Below are 22,595 nucleotides of genomic sequence, written 5' to 3'. Positions count from 1 at the left end.
AGAGAAAAGCAGGAAAACAAGTAAAATCATTTTCTCATATAGCACTATCTCTCTCCATCGCATCTCTGATACAAAAATAATCGAAGCCATCGGTACCCTCAGTATAAGTTTGCTTTATTTGGTTGGTTTACTTGAGCCGGCCAATCAGAGCGCCGAACGCGCTCTCGTTTCGTTTATTTTAAACGTAAAGCAAACGCGTACTAAGAGTACCTACTGGTAGCGAAACGGAGTTTGCTAGTTGTTTTTTATCACCTGATGGTAAGCAATCGCCGCCGCCCATGAACATGCGTTGCCGATTTTTGGGGGTTAGGAATTTAAGGGTTGTTGTTCAGGAATCGGGGATCGGGAAGATTGGAAAGGGGGGAATTGGGCCTCTGGTAACCTCACTCACACAACGAAACACAACGCAAGCGTTGTTTGACGTCGGTTTTCTGTGAGGCCGTGGTATCATTCCGGTCGAGCCGGCCCATTCGTGCCGAAGCATGGCTCTCCCACACTTGAAGCTGTTTATAACTATTCTTCAATAGAGCGGACACGTGACCACCATTAACATAATTATAATTAAGTACCGCTGGTGGCTTTTATCAGTATATCTCGTGTCGTTAAATATTCAACTTTGAAAGCCGACGAGACTCTCAAAGTCAGACAAATTCTGTTGCACCAGTGACCTCCATTCTCTGCAGTTTAAGCAAGCTCTTCCTACTGAGATGGATATGCATTATCAAAATGTATCTACATACCAAGTACAGTTAACTTAATTTTTATTTAGTATTGGAACTTGAAACGGGATATTTACCATGTTTTTTTATTTCTATGAAGTTCCGATATTTAGAGTTCATCCGTGATCATGGCGCTTGTAACAGTGCCGAAATATCGGAAACTCATAGACATAAATAAACATGGTAAATATCCCGTTTCATGTTCCCAATACTTTTTTTTAATGGAATAGATGGCAAACGAGCCTTCGAATCACCTGGTGAGCGATCAGCGCAGCTTGTGTACACTCGCACACCAGAGGAGTCACAGGTGCGTTGCCGGTATTTAATTTAATTTTGTTTAGTGGCTGTTGATCTTTAAATAACGACATATTTATTAAATTAAACTTTATACCGTATGGAGAGACTTCTGATGACTTCATTTAAAAAAACATATTTGTTATCATCTTGGCTGACAACATACGAAAAATGAGTGGTATACCACTCATTTTTCGTATGGCCCAGTAGTTAAGCCCAAAAAGTGCATGATTCTCTATCAGCTAATTTGAACACAGTTTACAAATACTGCATTATAACAGCCGCGCCACGTGTCCGTAACATTCCTAGACAACGTACAACATTACAGCTCTTCTGTGGTCAAGGTACATGCAGCTGTTCACACAGAATTGAATACTTGATTTATTTAATTATTTATTTTGTTTGAAAATTTCAATACGATTGAGGTTACATATTTTAGAAAGAACACAATTAATTTACATTTTTGAATAAAAAAACACAATAATATGATCAAGATAATTCATTTATTCTACCGTTTCTTGGTCTGGCTTTAATATTATATCCATTTGCGCAGGAGACGGAGATGGCGATGTTCAGCTTTATGTTGTCGAGGGTACCAGCTGGTTCCAACTGTGCGTACCGAAGCACCCACACCACTATAGTCTTGATGAGAGCCGTGGCGTATACTCGACCTGGTTAACAAAAATAATAAATAAATTGAAGAATAATTTCTTGCAGCCAATGATGAGCCGATGACGATAAGTTTGGTACAGCGTACGAACTCCGGTGTCACTTGAAACTAGTCGAGCAAACTCGAACTAATTTATTTTGTTTAAAAAAACCTTAGGATTTTCTCCTGTGTCGTGGGTGCGTTTACAAAAATAAGTTAACGTACACACGACACCCAGACCAGAAGCTACAATTTTATGAATCACACAAAGAGTTGCTCCGTGCGGTAATCGAACTCGCTACACTTTGCACGGCAGCCGGATACCCAGCCACCGCACCATTCGTGCAATCAATATTTGTGTGAGTTTAGTCATACGTATTTTTACTTATAATCAGACAATTCGTCTGCTCGTTTGCGTATCTCACATAAATGGTATAAAACTGTAATCACCTAAACAGTCCATAGGTCCCAAACTGAAGGGTACGAAGGCGTTGGGGTCTCGTTTCTTCACGTTCTCCGGGAGGAACCTCTCCGGCATCACCTTATGAGGATCCTCCCAGTAGCGAGGGTCGCGGTGGACGTTGTGGATCGGTATCACCAGTGATGTGCCAGCTGGGAGGGTGATACTTCCTGGAAGATTACAAAAAACTAATTTTAGGCTAGATTTTACATAGGAACTAGCTAACCCGGCAAACGTTGTTATGCCTTATAAATTATTTCGTAAAAAAAAGTTAAGGGTGAACAACTCTTATCACTTACACAAAATTTTGTGAAAATCGGTAAAGCCGTTTCGGAAGAGAACGGTAACTAACATTGTGACATGGAAATATATTAGATATGGAGGAGTCAACGTGAATGGCTTGACTTGACTGTAGTGATAATCACGGCCTCATGAAAACTATTATGTACCTACTCACTATAGTTAGTTTTCTGTAATATCTATCACTGACACAACGAAACACAACGCAAGCATTATTCACGTCGGTTTTCTGTGAGGCCGTGGTTGAGCCGGCCCTTTCGTGCCGAAGCATGGCTCTTCCACACTTATACCAGATATTCGTGATCTACACGAAAGATATATTTTAATACTAGCTTCTGCACCCGACACCGTCCGCATAAAATTAAAAAAAAATAGGGTTGTACTACCCCTAACATTTAGGGGGATGAAAAATAGATGTTGGCCGATTCTCATAGATACCGGATAAGCACAAAAAAATCATCAAAATCGGACAAGCCGTTTCGGAGGAGTATGGCAACGAAAACTGTGACACGAGAATTTTATATATTAGATGTAAAGAAGGTCCATAGTCCAGAAGTAGAAAAACACGAGTTGCTGTTGTTGTTATTTATAAAGAAAAAATACATACTATATTTACGAAAAAAATTGATTCATATGCCGTGTGACGAAATTAATAGCTATAATATGCCTATAGTCCTTGGATCGTTAGAACCAGTTTACAACATATTAAATCATGTTGTAGACAGCACAACATTTTTTTTTAATACTCAACCTACATGAACTTGAAATATTACGTACAAGATTTTATATTAAAGAAACGAAAAATATAACAATATTCCAAAAAGTTGCGCGCATTTCTATCAATAGTAAATCCATATAATAAAACTATAACGTTGTCCCACATTAGGATCTTCTCCTGTGTCGTGGGTGTGTTTACAAACATACAAGTTCACATTACACATGACACCCATGAAACAACGATTTGTGGATAACACAAGGAGTTGCTCCGTCCGTGAATCGAACCCGTTACACGCGCGGCAGCCGGTTACCCAGCCAATGCACCAACAGTGCAGTCGAAATTATAGTCGCATAGATTTTAATATTCTCGTGTAGCAAAGCAATGAAAAACTGTTGGCGTAGTTTTATTATATGACCTTTTTGCTTTTTTGGTTTTACTTATTATATTAAGCTATATTTTTACATCTATATTTGGATGACATTTTTAATGATATAAGCCGGTAAACGAGCAGACGGATCACCTGATTGTAAGCAATCGCCGCCGGCCATGGACACCCTTAATTTTTTTACGAAATAATTTATAAGGCAAAACAACGTTTGCCGAGTCAGCTAGTTCCTATGTGAAATCTAGCCTAAAATTAGTTTTTTCGTAATTTACATAATATTAAAATACATATAAATCTTTCGTGTAGATCACGAATATAGTAGGAATACTAATATTATAAAGCTGAAGAGTTTGTTTGAACGCGCTAATCTCCAGAACTACTGGTCCGATTTGAATAATTATTTTTGTGTTGAATAGTGCATTTATCGAGGAAGGCTATAAACTATAAAACATCACACTACGACCAATAGGAGCCAAGCAGAGCGGTTGAAACCGCGCGGAAGTAGCTAGTTAGGTATAAGTGTGAAAGAGCCATGCTTCGGCACGAATGGGCCGGCTCGACCGGAGTAATAACCACGGCCTCACAGAAAACCGACGTGGGACAACGCTTGCGTTGGACAATACAATACCGGACAATACAAATGTGTTGCCGACCTTTGGGGGTTAGGAATTTCTGAATTGTTGCGGATTTGGGGATTAAAGAAATTAGGGAGGGGTGTAATTGGGCCTCCGGTAACCTCACTCACACAACGAAACATAACGCAAGCGTTGTTTCACGTCGGTTTTTTGTGAGGCCGTGGTCTCACTCGTTACTCGGCCCATTCGTGCCGAAGCATGGCTCTCCTTCAATTAAATCTATACTTATATTATAAAGCTGAAGAGTTTGTTTGTTTGTTTGTTTGCACGCGCTAATCTCAGGAACTACTGGTCCGATTTGAATCATTATTTTCGTGTTGGATAGCGCATTTATCGAGGAAGGTTATAGGCTATAAATCATCACACCACGATCAATAGGAACCGAGCAGTGCGGGTGAAACCGCGCAGAAGTAGCTAGTCTTCTATAATGTAAATAAATTATATTTTTATATCCGTGTTGTAAACCTACCCTACTACTATTAGTTTTGCTTCACTTTATCTATTAATAATTTTCTGTTTTTGCAAAGTCGTTTTGATTTCGAAATACTTTTAAATGTCGTATGACGTCAATGAATTTATTTAAAACAGTTGTATCATCAGTTTAAATACGATCTATTCAAATAGTTTTATTTTTATTTATTCCATTTATTTATTTACTATACTTGTTGATTAAAAATATAAAAAGCAGTAGCCCACCAGTAACGGGATACACCCAAACTACCGGCGGTCAGGGCTCAAGAGAGAGGAATTTCCAAACAATACGCGCTGTACTGTACTGTACTGTATTGTACTGGTCATCATCTATCAGGTTCTTGATCCAACCGTCTAACATTAGCCAACTCAGGTGTTGGTCGAGGCTTTTGGCTATGAAGCCATCGGCAGATACGACTATCGGCACAATGATTGCTGAATCTACATCCCACATGTCGACAACCTGATGAATTAAGATATTTAATGGCTTTATATTTCTCAGCTTTCAGAAGATTCTCGTTATGTGGGATTGTTATATCAATTGTCATTGTGCGACGGCTTGGTCGATTATATTATTATTTATTCTATTTTAATATAAAAAAAAATTGTGACTTTTTTATTCAATTAACGTAAAATTATATACAAACTAGCTGACCCGCGCAACTTCGTTTGCGTGTATCCCGCTACTTCGACAAATACAGTCAACGCACCAACACATATTGGATACTAATTTTCAATTCACAATAACTTCTCTTTCCCTTAACCGCGTTTAAAATATTAAAATGTTTTTTGGTTTCTGTGACTCTTCTTTGATCGCCCCCCCTATCAGTTTTTGGAAAAAATATTTAAGTAATTTACAGATTTTTTTTTGTCTTATATGTATAGATCAAAGTCGTAGTACCTACTTTTTAATATTATTTATAGGGACGCTGCCCCCGCCGCCGCGGCCGGCCCGTACCGTGCCGCAATACTAATATCGTGATATCTCCTAAACTATATGTCTAAATAACACACTGTAAACTGCAAAAATAATCTAAATTAAATGCTCGTGATGATGAACTTACTTATTATGATAAGGATATATGTATTATTGGTTATATCACCAGTTAAACATCACCCAACGAATTAAATGTTTTTTTAATACAGAAAAGTAGTTTTTGTGACTTAAATAAAAAAGCTGGATATATGTCATCGCGGACTTTTTTGTAGAACTAATAAAGACCAATGTTTTTGCTATACATTGTTCTTACTTGTATCCAACGGTATAAGCGGCGCACGCACAAATGCAATCTTCAATTAGATTTTTTTCTGACTTCTTGGACATAAATCGCTATAACTCAGCTAATATAGTTTCAATGTATTTCAATTATATATAAAAACCTGTCGGAGAAAATACTCTTTCTATTAGTGAAAACCGCATCAAAATCCGTTGCGTAGTTTTAAAGTTTTATGCATACGAAGGGACTACAGACAAAATGGGCGACTTTGTTTTATACTATGTATAGATTATTGTGAAGAGATATACTAAGGTTACTGGTCGAACCAGCCCATTCGTGCTGAAGCATGGCTCTCCTACGTCAATAACATAAATATAGGGACAGTACTAAGTCTAATGAAATTAAAAAAAAACTAAATACTCTCATACCGTCTTTAATAGTGATCTCCTCCTCAACAGTCCTCTGTATCAGGGCAGCTATGGAGAAATACCGAAGCGTCTCCTTGTACACCATGTCCAGGTGCTCCAGCCGCTTCAACTGCTCGCTGGTGACCGGACCATCAGGTCCGACCACTTCCATCATCTCCTTGTATACTTTATCCTGGAAAAGGTGCATTTTTTGAGGATTAGGACTAAAGTCTTTACTTTATACCTACACTAGCTACTTCCACGCGGTTTCACCCGCTCTGCTTGGCTGCTATTGGTCATAGCGTGATGTTTTAGCCTATAGTCTTCCTCGATAAATGCACTATTCAACACAAAAATAATCATTCAAATCCGACCAGTAGTTCCGGAGATTAGCGCGCTCAAACAATGAAACAAACAAACTCTTCAGGTTTATAATATTATAGTATAGATATGTAGATGTCTTTTTAATATTATGTATAGATGTAAGTAGAAAAACTCCAACAGCTTCGCTCAAGTACTATTTTCCAATGACTCCGGTTAGTAGGTATATTTAAAATTTATGAATCGTTTATAGACTTCTCTGGTGTTGCGGGTGTCCATGGGCGGCGCTGTTCGCTTACCATCAGATGACACTGGGGGGGTGCTCGTTTGCCCGTTATTCCATAAAAAATCGTAGAATGTGTTGCTAAGCGCAAATCTTTAGAACAGCTGAACTGAGCCTTTAGCCAAATGGCATTTAGCGCATGTCTACTTGTAGAATAGAAAACTAAATTGTACAGGATTGACATAAATTTTGACACTTGTCAGTGTCATCCCCATACATTGAGTTTTCTACTCTCTCTGTCGACCAACGCTAAAGAGACGATTTTTTTTTTTTTGTTTAGCTTGTTGATAGGAGAAGGTTTTTATGTAAGAAAAAATTAACAAATATGCGCAGATTTTTTTTCCAGGGCGAAACATAGGCCGTTGCCCTGCAGTGGGATGATAACGAAACTAAGTTCGAGTTCTCTAGTCTTAAATAATAATATAAGTAAGTATTATAAAGATTAATAATAATTTAACTGCAAATACAAAAACAAATATAAAATGTAAGAAAAATCTTAAGTATAAAATGCTTTATAAGATTACTTATTATGCTTTTAAATTATAATTTTTTTCGTTCCCATCGAAGTTACTGGAGTTATTCACGTAGTCCGCGTACAAATATTTCGATGAACCATTTTTATTTTTAATTATATGGCATACAGACATAAAAAAGTTTATTATTACATTATGTCGCTGCTAATTAAACTCGTTTTGAGTTAAAAATATTTCTCAAATGTGTGAAAAACATAAACTATTGTTACCAACATGAACTACGGCATAATTTGTATTAAATTTCCATATATTTATTTAAAACACTCTAAAATTATATTTTTAAACATTACTTATAAAAATAAAAAACAAAATAACATTTAAAAATATAAAAATAGGAGCCGACCAGTAGCGGGAGCATGGTCCAAGCTACCGGTGGTTAGGGCTCCAAAGACAGAAACCTCCTCACAATACGTGCTGTTTCGAGGAGTACTGCCTTCTGCATCAGGCCCTTGATCCATCCGCCCAACCCCAGCCTCCTAAGGTGGTTGTCGAGGCTGTTGGGTATTAAACCGTTGGCCGACACGACTATCGGCACAACGATAGCCGAATCCACATTCCACATGTCGACAACCTCGTGAGCCAAGTCAAGATATTTTATTTGTTTATCTTTTTCAGCTTTCACGAGGTTCTCGTCATGAGGGATGGTGATATCGATTATCATCGTGCGGCGCGCTTGTTGTATTAAATTGTTATTATTATCGTTTATTAGACATCTATACTAATATTATAAAGCTAAAGAGTTTGTTTGTTTGTTTGAACGCGCTAATCTCAGGACCTACTGGTCCGATTTAAATAGTTCTTTTTGTAATGGATAGTACATTGATCGTGGAAGGCTATAAAACATCACGCTACGATCAAAAGGAGCCGAGCAGAGCGGGTGAAACCGCGCAGAAGTAGCTAGTATATTATAATCACATATTATATTTTAACTAAAATGAGCAGTGTGCGTAAACGCGGGGTCGTCGCGCACGCTGCTCATGATGAAGGGTCCCTCTGTGACTCGAAACTAGTAGAGCTTTTCTCCATTAATTTACGTGAGTAAACCGTGATTTTTAGTTACCTAATTAATTAATTATTTTTTTATATTCTCTTCCATTTCCAATAGGTTTTATTCAACTATAATTTGTTTTTGTATCAAAACTTATCTGCGCTGGCCTGTAATTTAGATTATGTCTCACGATAGTTATTATAAAAATTTGCTATAGATACTATAATTTACCAACTAATAAAAGGAACATCTGAAGTGAACGTAATATTATTATGGTTGATCAAATAAAGTGTTTGACATTATAGTGAAGGTTATCATAATAAAAATTAAAAAGTTGAAAAACATAACGTTTTAATATAGCTACGGCCTTCGAAAACATATTTCCTCAATAAACAAAACAATTTTTCCTGAATTTTTTTATTGGTCGCACTGATGTCGGGTCCCGACCACGGCCAACCAGAAATAAAAATACTGGATTAATGCGTGCAACGTGGAAGGGGTACGTAGAAGCACATTGCACATGCACATTGCGACACGTAATGCAATGTACATCCACTTTTCACCATTTGTGTTGTAAATCCCTTTGAGCAAGAGTGAATGTGAGCCTATTACCATATACTGGGTACTGTATTTTTTCGAAAAATGCTTACCTATACTTTGCCTGACCCGGGAATTGAACCTGAGACCCCTTGTCCGGCTGACGCATTTGCGACCAGGCAACTAACGAGGCAGTCTTATTAACCTCGTATATATGAGACACAATAGGAAATACATTGTGTCTCGCGTAGATCTGCGTTCAATACCACTGCGTTAATACTTTTAAAACTGTATTAGCTACTTCCGCGCGGTTTAACCCGCTCTGCTTGGCTCCTATTGGTCACAGCGTGACGTTTTATAGCCTATAGCCTTCCTCAATAAATGCACTACCCAACACAAAAAGAATTACTCAAATCGGACCAGTAGTTCCGGATTTCAAATAAACAAACAAATAAACTCTTCATTTTTATAATATTAGTATAGATTAGTAATAGTTATGTCGTACCAACCGTATTTTTTTAATTTTCTACTAATGATTACCTCTTAAAGTAATCATCTCGATTAACATAAATTGGTTAAGGGCGAGGACAGTATTCGATTATGTTATGTTCACGGTGTTCCGTGAGGTACCGAAATAAATGATCAACCATAAATCAAGTTTTAATTATAATTTTTTTGTGTCGTAATGGTAAAAACTGGCCAAGTGCGAGTCGGACTCGTCCATCAAGGGTTCCCTAGCAACAAGTAGATCACATAATATGAAAGTTATAAAACATGGTTTTACATATACACATTCACATGTATGAACGACAAAGATATATTTGCGGTTTTTTAAAAAGTATTATTTCTTAAAAACGAATAATGATAATATCTGGTTCAAACGATTCGGTATGAGAAGAGGCCTTTGGACAGCAGTGGCCACTTATAGACTGTTTGTGTGATTAGCTGTGTGCGTGTGTCGCAATGTTTTTTTTATGACTTCTAAAAACGTTTCCAATGTTTCGATTAGTTAAATCGTTAACCTATTATGTTGTAAATAATCACTCTAATATTATAAATGTGAAAGTTTGTTTGTTTGGATGTTTGTCCGTCAATGACGCTGAAAGTACTGAACGGATTTTGATGAAATTTGGTATACAGACAGCTGACGTAGATGACAGGATACTTTTTTATCGGCGAAGTCACTAGCAGAACCTAATAACTAGCTTCTTAACTGTTTATAATAATTATGGCAGGCAATTTGGTTGTTTCGACCGGTTAACCTCAATATATGCATCATAATTATTATTAAACGTTCATCTAAATAGACTTACTCAATACATTTTGTGTTAAAATCTTTTAACGATAGATTGTATAGTAATATTTTTACATATACTTAAGTATTTTAATTCTTGTTTTTGCAGCATCAATTAAAAATACGTCATTAAGCATTCAAGGTCTTAAAAATACTAAATTATAATCCGCATTGTCAACCGTTTTTGAGTTAGATGCTTATATAACACTCCCGCGGTTTCAACCGCTCTGCTTGGCTCCTATTAGCCGTAAGGTGATGTTTTATAGCCTTCCTCGATAAATGGACTATCCAACATAAAAATATCTAATACATAACTGAAATCGGTATAGTGGTTTTGGCGTAAAGAAGAGATAGAGATGTGAGTTATATTCGTATTTATATAATTTAACACCCACTGCTCGGCTCCTATTGATTGTAGCGTGATATTTTATAGCTTATAGCCGTCCTCGATTAATGCACTATTCAACACAAACTTACCTAACAAAAGGTTATTCAATTCGGATTAGTAGTTCCGGTGATTAGCGCGTTCAAACAAACAAAGAAACTCTTTAGCTTCAAACATTTATTGCAACCTCTGCAAGGGACTTGTCGCATGCGGGTGCTTTTTTAAATTCTGTTTTTGTTAAATATGTCACCTATTTGGTCAAAGGACATAGGGCGCACATGTATTTCCGTATATACTACATATTTTTTTTAAAGTTTAGGAACATTTATAAAGTAAAAGTATGTATGTATGTATGTACCTGCCAATCCGGTAAATGAGCTAGGAACATGATGACTCCAGATGCTATCTTAGCGGCTGCTTCTTGGCTCTGAAATGGAATATTTTCTGTCTGACTATGCATCTATTGGGGAGCAAATGAATGCAGGTAGCGAGCTGTCATTCAGCGTGGAAGTTTAAGGCAGTGGACGTCTTCCAGCTATTAATGATGATGATGATGAAATATCAAATCATTAATTATAAAGAATACTAATTTATGTAGATGGCGATGGAACCTGGATGCCCATGCAGACATCGTGTGTAAGTGGGTCAATCTCTAAAGCGGGCATATTCGTGTGATTGCTCTGGTGTTTTTCAGATCTGATATTCAATGACAAAAATATAGTATTTAAACATTATTATTTTTAATGAGATACATAATTACCATTAAATATCTATATATCTGAAAAGCGATATAGTGACCACATGAATCCTACGCCCGTTTTGGAGATTGACCCAAACACAATCACCACGACTCTAACCGTCATCACCACCAAAACTCAAAGTAATAACCTACCGTAGTAAACAAAGTCATGCTCTCCTTCTGAATCTCCTCCTCAGTAAGATCTCCAGAGAGGATGTACCGGTCTACAATCCCCATGCACTCCTCACTAGGTGCCGACACCTCCAAGGCTTTCCTCCTCCGTCCGACGATGTCACCCATCAAATCTTCCACCAGCTTCACGTAGTAGTCCTGTTGCTTCTTCTTGCCAAGCAACCAGTAAACGATAGGTATGTGCAACCACCATTTTGTCATTTTCTCGAAAATTAGACCATATATGCTGTGGAGTTACAAATGTGCTTAATTATTTAATATCTAGTAGGTAAGTGAACACATGAATGCAATAAATAATTTGAGTTTGAGTTTCAGTTCAGAGAGCCATTCGATCAATTTATAATCTTAGTCCGAGGCACTCTCTTAGGGAACTATTTAAAGAAATTAATATATTGACTGTTCCTTCTCAATACATTTATGAAAATGTAGTGTATGCTCATAAAAACATTAACTTATTTAAAAAGTATTGTGATATACATAATATAAACACTAGAAGTAAAAACAAATATATTGTTCCCACTACTAGACTTAAGAAAATAAGTGGTTCGTTCAGATGTCAATGCATACGCTTTTACAATAAAATTCCCAGCGATATTCAAAGTTTGAGCCTGAATAAATTTAAAAATGTTATTAAAGAAAAACTGTATAGTAAAGCTTTTTATAAAATTAAAGACTACTTAGATGATAGTCAGGCTTGGGAGTGAGCCGCTATAATGTCCACACAGGTCATGTTGACATGTTTGTAACACAAGTTACATTTTTATACAATTTGACATGATATACATTAATATCATTCGATATTTTTTTTTTAACATATTATTTTTAAAATTGTTAGTTTGAGGACCGTGCGAGAGTTTGCCTAGTCATTTCACTTTTAGTTAATTATATTCTGACAGTGTGAGCATTTGTGTGGCCTACCCAAATGTTCTTTTGGTTGGTATTGTTCGTCGGATCATTCAGCAACAGCCGTCAGCTGAGCCAATTGTAAACTGACACATGCGTGCTGCCATCTGAACAGGTCCGCTCAAACTGCTGTGGTTCTTTCCTCAAAAGACCACTACAGAATAAACTTGCACGGTTCTCCGACATCTCTAATTGATATTGTCTGGACTTTAAAAGAGACTATGACCTCTGAGTTTGTTTCGGCATTTCTTCTCAGAGTAGTCGGATAGGAAATGCCGGCCTCATCTAGCTATTTGAAATATTGACGTGTTTTACACGTCAATATTTCTGTGTTATCTTATAATCTATTTACAGAAATAAATATCATTTATCATTTATCATTTATGATTTAGTTAAAGAGTTTTATTATTTAAGTGCTTTAAGTTTTTATGGGCGTACGTATCACTACATAGTATAAAACAAAGTCGCTTTTTCTGTCATGTTGTATGTCCCTATGAACGCTTAAATCTTTAAAACTACGCAACGGATTTTGATGCGGTTTTTTTTAATAGATAGAGTAACTCATGAGGAAGGTTTTTATGTATAATACAGGTATAATATATCACCATTGCACCCATGCGAAGCTGGGGCGGGTCGCTAGTACGTTTATAAGACACTTTAAAGCTCTAAAAAACGCCTTACAAAATTTTAATAGCAATATGTGCTGCCCCTCGTGATTTCTAATAGCAAAACGTTCTGCAGGGGCACCATATATTGCTAATAAAATTTTGTAAGGCTAAAGGTAATCAAAATACTGATAGATTTAGACTGAAATATTTATGAAAACTTACTCTTGTGTGACACGTAACATCTCATCCACTCTGTACAGGTTTTGGGAATCTTCCTTCGATAACCCCATCAGTGTTTCTGAAAGGACCAAGCGACTTTTAATATTTAGTTTTTTTTATATATTTTTTATTTTTTTGTTTTAATTTTGACTGCACGGTTGGTGCACGGGTACCGGGATCGATTCTCGCATGGAGCAACTCTTTACCCACAAATTGTTGTTTCGGGTGTCATGTGTACATGAACTTATATGTTTGTAAATGCACCCACGACGTGGGGGGCAACGCTTTTAAAAGCTACTAAAATAAAAAAAGCTATGTTCAGTTATGGAACACGCCGGTAATCGCCGATAAACGAGCAGACGCATCACCTGATGGTAAGCAATCGCCGCCGCTCATGGACACTTGAACCACCAGAGGTGTTACAAGTACGTTGCCGGCTTTTTGGGGGTTAGGTATTTAAGGGTTCTTGGGGAATATTTAACAAAATACAACTGAACTAAATCTAAAACTTACGGTTAACACTCTGCGTGGTAAATCTGACGATATCTTTGTAGACATTGAAGCTCTTCTTCGGGTCTTTCTGGCATATAACCCTGGCTAGCTGCTCAGCCTCCCTGTTGAAGATCGGAGAGAAGTTCTCCACCGACTTCTTGTTGTAAGAAGGAGTCACTATTTTTCTGTGAGAACGCCAGATTGGACCTGAAAATATTTTGTAGCAGATTAAATAAAAGTTTTTGGCCATGACTTCGTAGTTTGTTCGCCTATTGAAATATTATTGTCAGACAGAAGTGATGTTATTTCTTATTGTTCTTCTACTGCCTTTATTTTAAGACATTTAAGGTTGGGTTATTTTTAATGGGACAAGCCCGCCACAACCTTCCATACCCCTGCAACTCTTGTAAGCCAGGATCTACAGTCGATACAATCATGAAAACACCGGAACACTGAAATCCGGCGCGTCCCAGGGACATGAATGACTGTCTTGGATAAACCGCAACGAAATAAATCAGAAAATAATATTATTAGAGGAGGAAGGAGGAGAAAAAGAAAACGAAGGTGTCCACTTCCCTCGGTGAAATTAACGCAGGAGACAGAATGACTTAAGCCCAAGGGCAATGTTAAGGTTGGGTTAATGAAATAAGTCTATTCCTACCATTAAGTATTAGTTGTCACCGCAATAACTCCCTTGTATAGCTCCTATACATATAACTTCACACATTTAATGGGTCCCGACTGTTACACTCAATTATGTTTTAAGATTATTATTTTTTGTGTATTGATTATGAAATTATTTAATTTTGTGGTAATAGCTACGCCACCCATTCCTTCTGTGGTCCTCCTTATCCCACCATTCTAAGGGTGCTAGAAGGTGGTTAGCTTCCACCAAGCATAACATAGCATAGCTAAGCTTCTACCGATCATATTCATTGGTACATAGCTTAGCACTGCACAACTAAGCTACCTATATTTTTTATATGGAAAGATGTGTATTATAGATGGGTTCTCTACTATCGATACATCATATATACTCAGCCTTTATCGCACAGCTACATAATACATCAGTGGAAACGGCCACATAATTCCACAGCTTAGCTATCTTAGTAGCATAGCTACATAGCACATCTCTGGTGGAAAATCACCCTAGGTTTTGTTATATTTCCCTTAATAATTCAAATAAATATTTTAGTAAATGTGGGTCAGTGGAAAGAAACTTACCTCCTGATAAAATGCCATAGCCGATCATAGGTACCAGGTACTCATATAATGGTCCTTTCTGATTTACTTTGTTACTGGTCAATAACGCCTGGAATTTAACAAAGAGCAAAAGTTAATTTCTAGTATAGCTACTGTAATGTTTATTTTGTAGGTATACGACTATACATATAAGTCATAATCTACTTAAAAAATATGGCCAGGGTTAGGCAACGTCACGCCTTTTATCTCCGAAAGGGTAGGCAGAGGTACACATTACGGCACATAATGCCTCTATATAATGTACATCCACTTTTCACCATTAATTGTGTTATAAGTCCCATGTAATAGATGGTGAGTATATGGCTAGGGACTGTAAGTATAATACTACAAATATTAATTTATTACCAAGGTACCTAGTGATTGTGCAGTTGTGCAATCAATAATCACTTCACTGTAATTATGTTAGGTTAGGGTACAAAGCGGGCGATATGAGGAAGCAGCGGACGACATGTTGCAGCCGACACTACTGGTTTCTATGTATTTATAATATGAGACTGACTGCCTCGTTGGTCGAGTGGTCGCAAGTGCGACTGCCGTACAAGGGGTCTCGGGTTCGATTCCCGGGTCGGGCAAAGTATTACTGGGCTTTTTTCGAATTTTCGGTAGTAGCACGGAGTCTGGAATTGTGTCCAGGATATGGCAATAGGCTCACCCCCTATTACATGGGACTTATAATACAAATGGTGAAAAGTGGGTGTACATTGTATAGCGGCATTACGTGCCGTAATGTGCACCTCTGCCTACCCCTTCGGGGATAAAAGGCGTGACGATATGTATGTATGTATGTATAATATGAAATTATCTTCGTAGTCAGCGACACGAAGTTAACGACGCGTCGTCGAGCGGCAGACATGCCGCCTCATGTCCTTAATTTGTTAATTGTTAATTTTTCTAGCTTTTTTTTAAATTATTATTCTATTGGACGCTAACATTCGATGACGTCATAAGAACTTAATGATCTCCCAAAAATATCAATACTTAGACACTTTTAATTTGTAAAAACACTTTTAATTATTAACATAGAGACTCAGCGACCCCACAGTCAAACTATTAAAACGGTTTTGTGGGGCTTAGTATATTGTAATGTAATTTATATGGAAAATGAATAAATAAATAATCATAAAAAAGTATAAGTATTGTTTTTGACATCCGTTGAAATGGACTAATTGAAGAGTTAGTTAGTTTTTATTGCCATGAGTATGACATACACTACCGTTCAAAAGTATTTGGCCACCTGCACTTTCGTCAACGTGGAAAAACACAGTTTCACAGGCAACAACTAGTTCATTAATTAATTACTTCATATTGTATACCTAGTTATTATACCTAATTACACAAGAATTTTCTGCGACATAATCGCGAGCTTCATACTGCTACCGGTATGCATTCGTTTATTTTATAAGATAGAACAGACAAATGTATGGAAAAACAAATGACCGTTCACATTCAGCCGATGATATGTCATCGTCAGTACGACCGATGATACGCTCGACGTATTTTACGTCAGATATGAACGGACCCTTACACAGGGTGCTTGGTGCATCGTGTTCCAAATTAAAATGGTTAACAAAAGTGAAGAGGTCATGTGCTAGTGTTTTTATGATATAAGCCGGTAAACGAGCAGACGGATCATCTAATGGTAAGCAATCACCGCCGCCTATGGACACCTGAAACACCAGAGGCATTATAAGTGCGTTGCTGACCTTTTGGGGGTTAGGAATTTAAGGATTGATGGAGAATTAGGAATTGGAAAGAGGGATAATTGGGCCTCCGGTAACCTCACTGACACAACGAAACTCAACACAAACGTTGTTTCACGTCGGTTTTCTGTGAGGCCGTGGTATCACTCCGGTCGAGCCGGCCCATTCGTACCGAAGCATGGTTCTCCCACACTTAAAAGTATTCAGTAGATAAGTACTCACGCGTATATCTGTTGGATTATTTACAACAATGTTCAGTTCTGGCCCCAGCCAGAATCTGAAGACTTCGCCATACTGCTCCGTAAACACGTCGATTTTGTTCAGCACCTCTGAAAATTGAGAAAAATATGTTTTTTATTGCAGTTTATCAATATTTTCCCAATAATATGAACCTATTGTCATATATTGGACACAATTCCAAACTGTGTAGTTAATTTCTCATTAGTAATACTGGGAAACTTTCGAAAAACCGAAAAAGTCTAGCAATACTTTGTCCAACCTGGAAATCGAACCAGAGACCCCTTTCCCGGCAGTCGCACTTGCGATCACTTGACCAACGGGGCAGCCGGTAATTTTAATTAAAGTCTTTTTCAAGATAAGAAAATATAGCCTTCGTATGTAATTAAATGATATCGTCTTTATTATTTTATAATCCCCATGCAACAACACACGCATACTCATAATTAATTGTTAATTAATTCTGAACATGAAGCAAGTACAAAGAAGAGATGCCATAGTGTGCATGTACACTGTAACCAAACACATCGGCCTGCCCAATCTTCTTACTAAGAATAATAAATGCGATTTTTTATAAGTTTGTTACTCAATCACGTCAAAATAGGTGAAAGGATTGGGATGAAATTTAGAACAGAGGTAGATAATGGTCTGAAATAACACATATGACACTTTATATCCCACGGGATCGCTGGCGAAACCAATGGCAGAAGCTAGTGATATTAGTTATAAGTAAAAAGGTGTAGATAGGTTACAAAAGCGCTCAGAATATGGCATATTAAAATTTAATGTGGACTGTTGGCAACGTTTTTGTAGCATACCTACATAGGAAAATAGAGAGTAGTATGATTTGTAACGTCCCGCGCTCCCCGTAACAAAATACCACGCATTAAGTACTACTACCATTCGAAATCCAGATATATGTAACATCTCTTTTTATTTGCTTCATGGCACATTAAAATTTAATGTGGACAATTGGCTACGTTTTTGTAGTATGAGACCGCTAGATGGAAAATAGAGAAGGGCGTGGTTTGTAACGTCCCGCGCAAAATGTCACACATTTATTAGGTATTTATTATATGTATAGATGTTAAAGGAAAATCCAGTTATGACATCTCCTCTTTGTTCTTGCTTCGTGATTCACAACGATAATGTTCATAAACAAGATATAGGTATGGACATAATCTGGGGCCTTAGTCTGCTATTACAATTGTGTCAGAATGGTCGATTACTGAGCAGTGCGAGAGGAACGGAGCTATACAACTTACATAGCTCCGTCCCTCTGTAATAGCAGACTAAGGCCCCTGGTTTGAAAGATAATGTTTGCGTGACAAAGTGGAATAAATGAACATAGTTACATAATGTACAAGCTGCCTGTCCTGAGCACAATAAAGCTGGCATTACGTCAATTATCAAGAACAACCAGTCAGTTGGGATTTCTTCATTGTTAGTTGAAATAGTAGTTTTTTTTTAATTGTTATTTTGCGGCCACAAGTAGTTTAGGTGTTTCTTTTTATCGTATAGGTAAACAAGATGAGATGGAACCTGATGGTTAGCGAAATGCACTATCCAACACAAAAAATATTCAAATTGGTCTAGTAGTTCCGGAGATTAGCGCGTTCAAACCAACAAACTTTTCAGCTTTATAGGTATATTAGTATAGATATGGATAAGTGTAGAATAAATGTACGGATAAGACTGTTTTTTGAGGGGGAAAATCATCCTATGGCTTTCCCCGCCTTGTGTGAGGCGGGAGACTGAGGCGAGAGGTGTTAGACCCTTACTGACTAAAAACCAGCCCGTTTCTACTCCTGCTCTTCGAGACTGAGCCTCGGTAACCCGTTAGAACCGCAGTTCCGAAATAATAGACCCTGTGGTTTATTTTATAGTAATTTGACGCAACGTTGGTTACTGATTTTAAACCAAAAGGCGTACACGATGGCTACTAGTTATATATTAAGTATATTATTTTTAGATAGGTACTTTAGCTACCTACTTAATCTTTCGTTTTCATTTTGAAAGAAAAGAGGTATGTAAACTCATCTACAAGTAAATAATAGGAAAACATGTGGGTATATGACATATTATTATCAAATGACATCTAGGTAGGTAGGCTTTTTAAGTAAAATACATACGGAAACAATTATAAAAAAAACATTAAATCATTTAACTACATTACATTATTGACGTAACCGGGCAGTTATAGCAACATTAAATTTTACACATAACAATTTACCTGAAAAGTAAAAACCTGAATTTTATTAAAACAAGTTTCACTTTAAAGATTCAAAGCATAAACGAAACGAATTTTTTCGCGCCATTAATAATTAATGGAGCGAAAAATTAAGAAAAAAACATGGCGTCGTACTGTTGTTGTACTATAAAAAACTGGTTTGTTACGAGAAATTCTAAGATAACGCAATATTATGTGAGTAAATTACTAAGTTTATAATATATTTGCAAGGATTTTCCGGTTTTGCAGCCTACTGGTCATGATATTATTATTTAATTGTTTAACGGCGTCTTAATACTCGTACCTATGTGACAATTACAAACTGACGCATAACATAGGTAACTGAATCACTGATGTATAATTATGAAGTAATCTTGCAACATTGTGTACCTAATTCCTGCTTGAATTAATGGGCTAGCCATAGCTTTAATGTAAAATATATGGCAGTCCAGTATGCCTACTCTTGAGTATGATTCGCCCTTTTATTCGGTCCTAATACTTACATGTAACACATAATATGAATCGCTAATTTTAACACCTCTACATAAGTATCCGATAAACTTATGTGACAGATGGTTCTTCATTTAAATTTATCCAGACATTGTGAAACCGGCCCTAAATAATAGAACGTGGGTGTTACACACTGTAGGTACACCCTGTCTACCCCTTTAGGGATTAGAAGATGTGTGACATTATATAATATAAGTTTTCGATCTAAGTTGGTCATGATTGAAATTCATTAGTTTAACGTTTTCTGCTAACTATTATAATTCGTGTGAATATCGATTTGAGTGTAGTGTCCAGAAAGCGGTGAGCGGAAACACCCCGAGGAGCCATGTTTGATTGAAATAACTAATTCACATAGAGCAAGTGATTATTAGAATGCGCATCCCTTATGCTTGTGAAAATAATCTTTGTCCAGCAGTGAGACAGTCGTTTACAGATTGATAGTGGAGATCTAGGTAATGACTATACTACAAGCATCTACCAGTAATTATTTGCTATGATATTCTAATTTACCCAACAGAGAATACTTAATAATTATGATTTATCTTAATTTTTGCTCTAGACTTCTAGCTTAGTGTTAAAATTGCCCATAATTACAATTAACCTCTGTGGTGGTCAATTGCACGTAATTATTTTATTCGACTTATAATTATCTTGATTAACTTGTAATTGTTATTACTGTGTAATGACCATAACTGGGTACTGACATAACACTCATATTTTTCCTCTAAAAGTAGGTACGGTAGCTAAATTAAAATCACACTATCATACTAATTATAAGAAAACTTCACGCTACCACACTAGTATTGTAAGTGTGAGTTTTTGTTTGGATGTTTATCCTTCAATTACGTTGAAACTACTGAACGGATTTTGACGAAATTTGGAATACAAGAGAAAAGCCAGAACAAAAAGTCAGATATTAAACAAAAATTGTTTTGGTGTAACATACGATACCTATGTATTTAAAATTTATGTAAATTCACATGCATGTAGTAAAAAGGTTATTTTGAATATTATAAACAGACACTTAATTTTTTTTTATTAATCTAGACTGTTTAATTAAGATAATATTAGACAAAAAATCATCTACTGAGCGAAAGAATTTCTGAATAAGCTGACAAAATACAAGGTTACTTACCTCCAGGATTAAGCATGAAAGTGAGGGCATTTCCTAGGATGGGCAATGTTGGTGGACCTGGGAGTCTGGCTGCAAGCTCCAGCATACGTCGGTGTCTCCATCTCCAGTACTGCCAGCCTAAGATTCCGGCTGTGATGACTAACTTGGTGGTAAGCCACAACATGGCTGGTTACCTGAAAGAAAATAATCCGATGTATTTTGACGAAAAATCCTCTCTTCTTTTTCTGAATATCAGATTTACTGAATAAAAACCACCCTGTTCCTACTCCTGCTTTTCGAGCCGGAGCCCCGATAATTTTTAGTGCTCTATTGTCTGTTAAATTTCGTTTAAGAAAAGGGATATTTAATATCATATCAAATCACTTTAATACATCCATAGTGTATAAAGTGGTCCAAACTATATATAAAAAGAGATAGATGGATTGTTGGCCGTGGTAACGTCTGATAGGAAAGAACGAATGAGGAAGACATAAGTATTGTGACGATGTCAATTAACTTGGGATAAGAATACATAAAGATGATAGAAATGTGGGAGAGCCATGCTTCGGCACATATGGGCCGACTCGACCGGAGTCAGGCTGGAGGATGGTAATTAAACAACAAACCTAGGTCATGTACGATTTTTTTAAATAAGAAGAAATACTCACGTTTTATGTTATCGCCTTTGATTACGTACACAATAATTCTAACACTGCCACTTTAATAATTATGCCATAATACATATATAACCATTTACAATCATTTAATTACTCCTATTATGTACTGGCTAATTTATTACCAATTACCAACACAATAAAGTTTAACAATAACGCTTAAAATTACTTGATTACAATACATAAAAGACTTTCCTTTAAAAATAAAACGTTTACTGTTTTTAAAACTGTGCTCCGAATGCGTAGAATTAATGGAGAACAAATTTTAATCGCGCAATAGATTTTTAAACTGCAATGGCGTTGTAATATTAGTTACTTATATTTATATTTATTTTGTAAACATGCTTATTTATTTAGCACTTATATTGAATTTTTCGCACTATAATGTTATACTGCGGACTTGAATACAAATGTATGTCTACTTGAGAAGCTCTTACCTGACTACTGTAGCGTTTACATTATAATGTGCATTTTAATAACAGTAGGACTACTTCTGTGGTACTACTTGTCGTGTATGGGGATGTACTCAAGCGACCATTGGAAGATTTGGTTGAGGAAAAAAGGTTAAGGTCGTACTGCTCTTTGAGACAGCCTACTAGGGTTGGAATGGATGAAAATTTCTTATATAACTTCATTTTAATGGGTATGGCAGAATCAGTTTAATCAGGAGCATTCTACAGCTACGACGTTTGGGAGTAGCATCATCATCAGCCTATAAGTCGCCACTGATAACCAAAATTTCTTCTCACACGGAGAAGCTTTGAGAATTATTACCTCGCTTTTTCAATACAGATTTACGATTTCAAACTTAAAATTTGACATTATAAGCCCAGGTTTCCTCATTATGTTTTCCTTCGCCGTTAGTCAGTGGCGTGTAAATAATCTTAGAAAGTACCTACCTATAACTCACAATTCCTTTTCGCTCACCCAAGACGAGAAACCATTGGATGGTTTTCCCCCTTTAGAAAAAAATTAAAACAAGGTTATCGTAGTTAGGTCACCGAAAAGTTGATACTGCTGCAATCATTATTCAATATCAAAACTATGCAACCCCAATCGTAGCTGTGAAAATACCATTTAGAGTACTGAATGTAAAGCCAAACTCAATACCATTTAAT

General features: G+C 36.7%; 1 protein-coding gene across 2 annotated transcripts; it reads right to left on the bottom strand.

The window, feature by feature from the left end:
* Positions 1–1,497: 1,497 nt before the first annotated feature.
* LOC118281717 (cytochrome P450 4C1) lies at positions 1,498–21,967 on the bottom strand. Of its 2 annotated transcripts, none has more exons than XM_050696870.1 (11): positions 21,916–21,967; positions 20,825–20,997; positions 16,935–17,041; positions 14,974–15,061; positions 13,771–13,956; positions 13,261–13,336; positions 11,489–11,753; positions 10,955–11,023; positions 6,277–6,448; positions 2,113–2,292; positions 1,498–1,684 (listed from the first exon to the last, which is right to left on the bottom strand). In XM_050696870.1, the coding sequence occupies exons 2-11, from the start codon at positions 20,985–20,987 to the stop codon at positions 1,503–1,505; spliced, it is 1,488 nt and encodes a 495-aa protein (XP_050552827.1). In that variant the 5' UTR covers positions 20,988–20,997; positions 21,916–21,967; the 3' UTR covers positions 1,498–1,502. The 2 variants fall into 2 exon arrangements, with proteins under 2 accessions (XP_050552827.1, XP_050552826.1); XM_050696869.1 differs by lacking the exon at positions 21,916–21,967 and adding an exon at positions 21,472–21,908.
* Positions 21,968–22,595: the final 628 nt, after the last annotated feature.

Source organism: Spodoptera frugiperda, chromosome 11 (genome assembly GCF_023101765.2).
Source record: "Spodoptera frugiperda isolate SF20-4 chromosome 11, AGI-APGP_CSIRO_Sfru_2.0, whole genome shotgun sequence".
NCBI lineage: Eukaryota > Metazoa > Arthropoda > Insecta > Lepidoptera > Noctuidae > Spodoptera > Spodoptera frugiperda.
The sequence above is the reverse complement of the archived record's forward strand: the minus strand, read 5'-3'. Positions and strand labels throughout refer to the sequence as shown.

Excerpts from the sequence above, each read along its gene's own strand:
- LOC118281717 (XM_050696870.1), bottom strand. The coding sequence starts at position 20,987 with ATGTTGTGGCTTACCACCAAGTTAGTCATCACAGCCGGAATCTTAGGC. Across the intron at positions 15,062-16,934 it reads ATAATCCAACAGATATACGC|GCGTTATTGACCAGTAACAA; the intron begins GTGAGTACTTAT and ends GTTAAATTCCAG. Across the intron at positions 11,754-13,260 it reads ATGTTACGTGTCACACAAGA|CATATATGGTCTAATTTTCG; the intron begins GTAAGTTTTCAT and ends GTAACTCCACAG.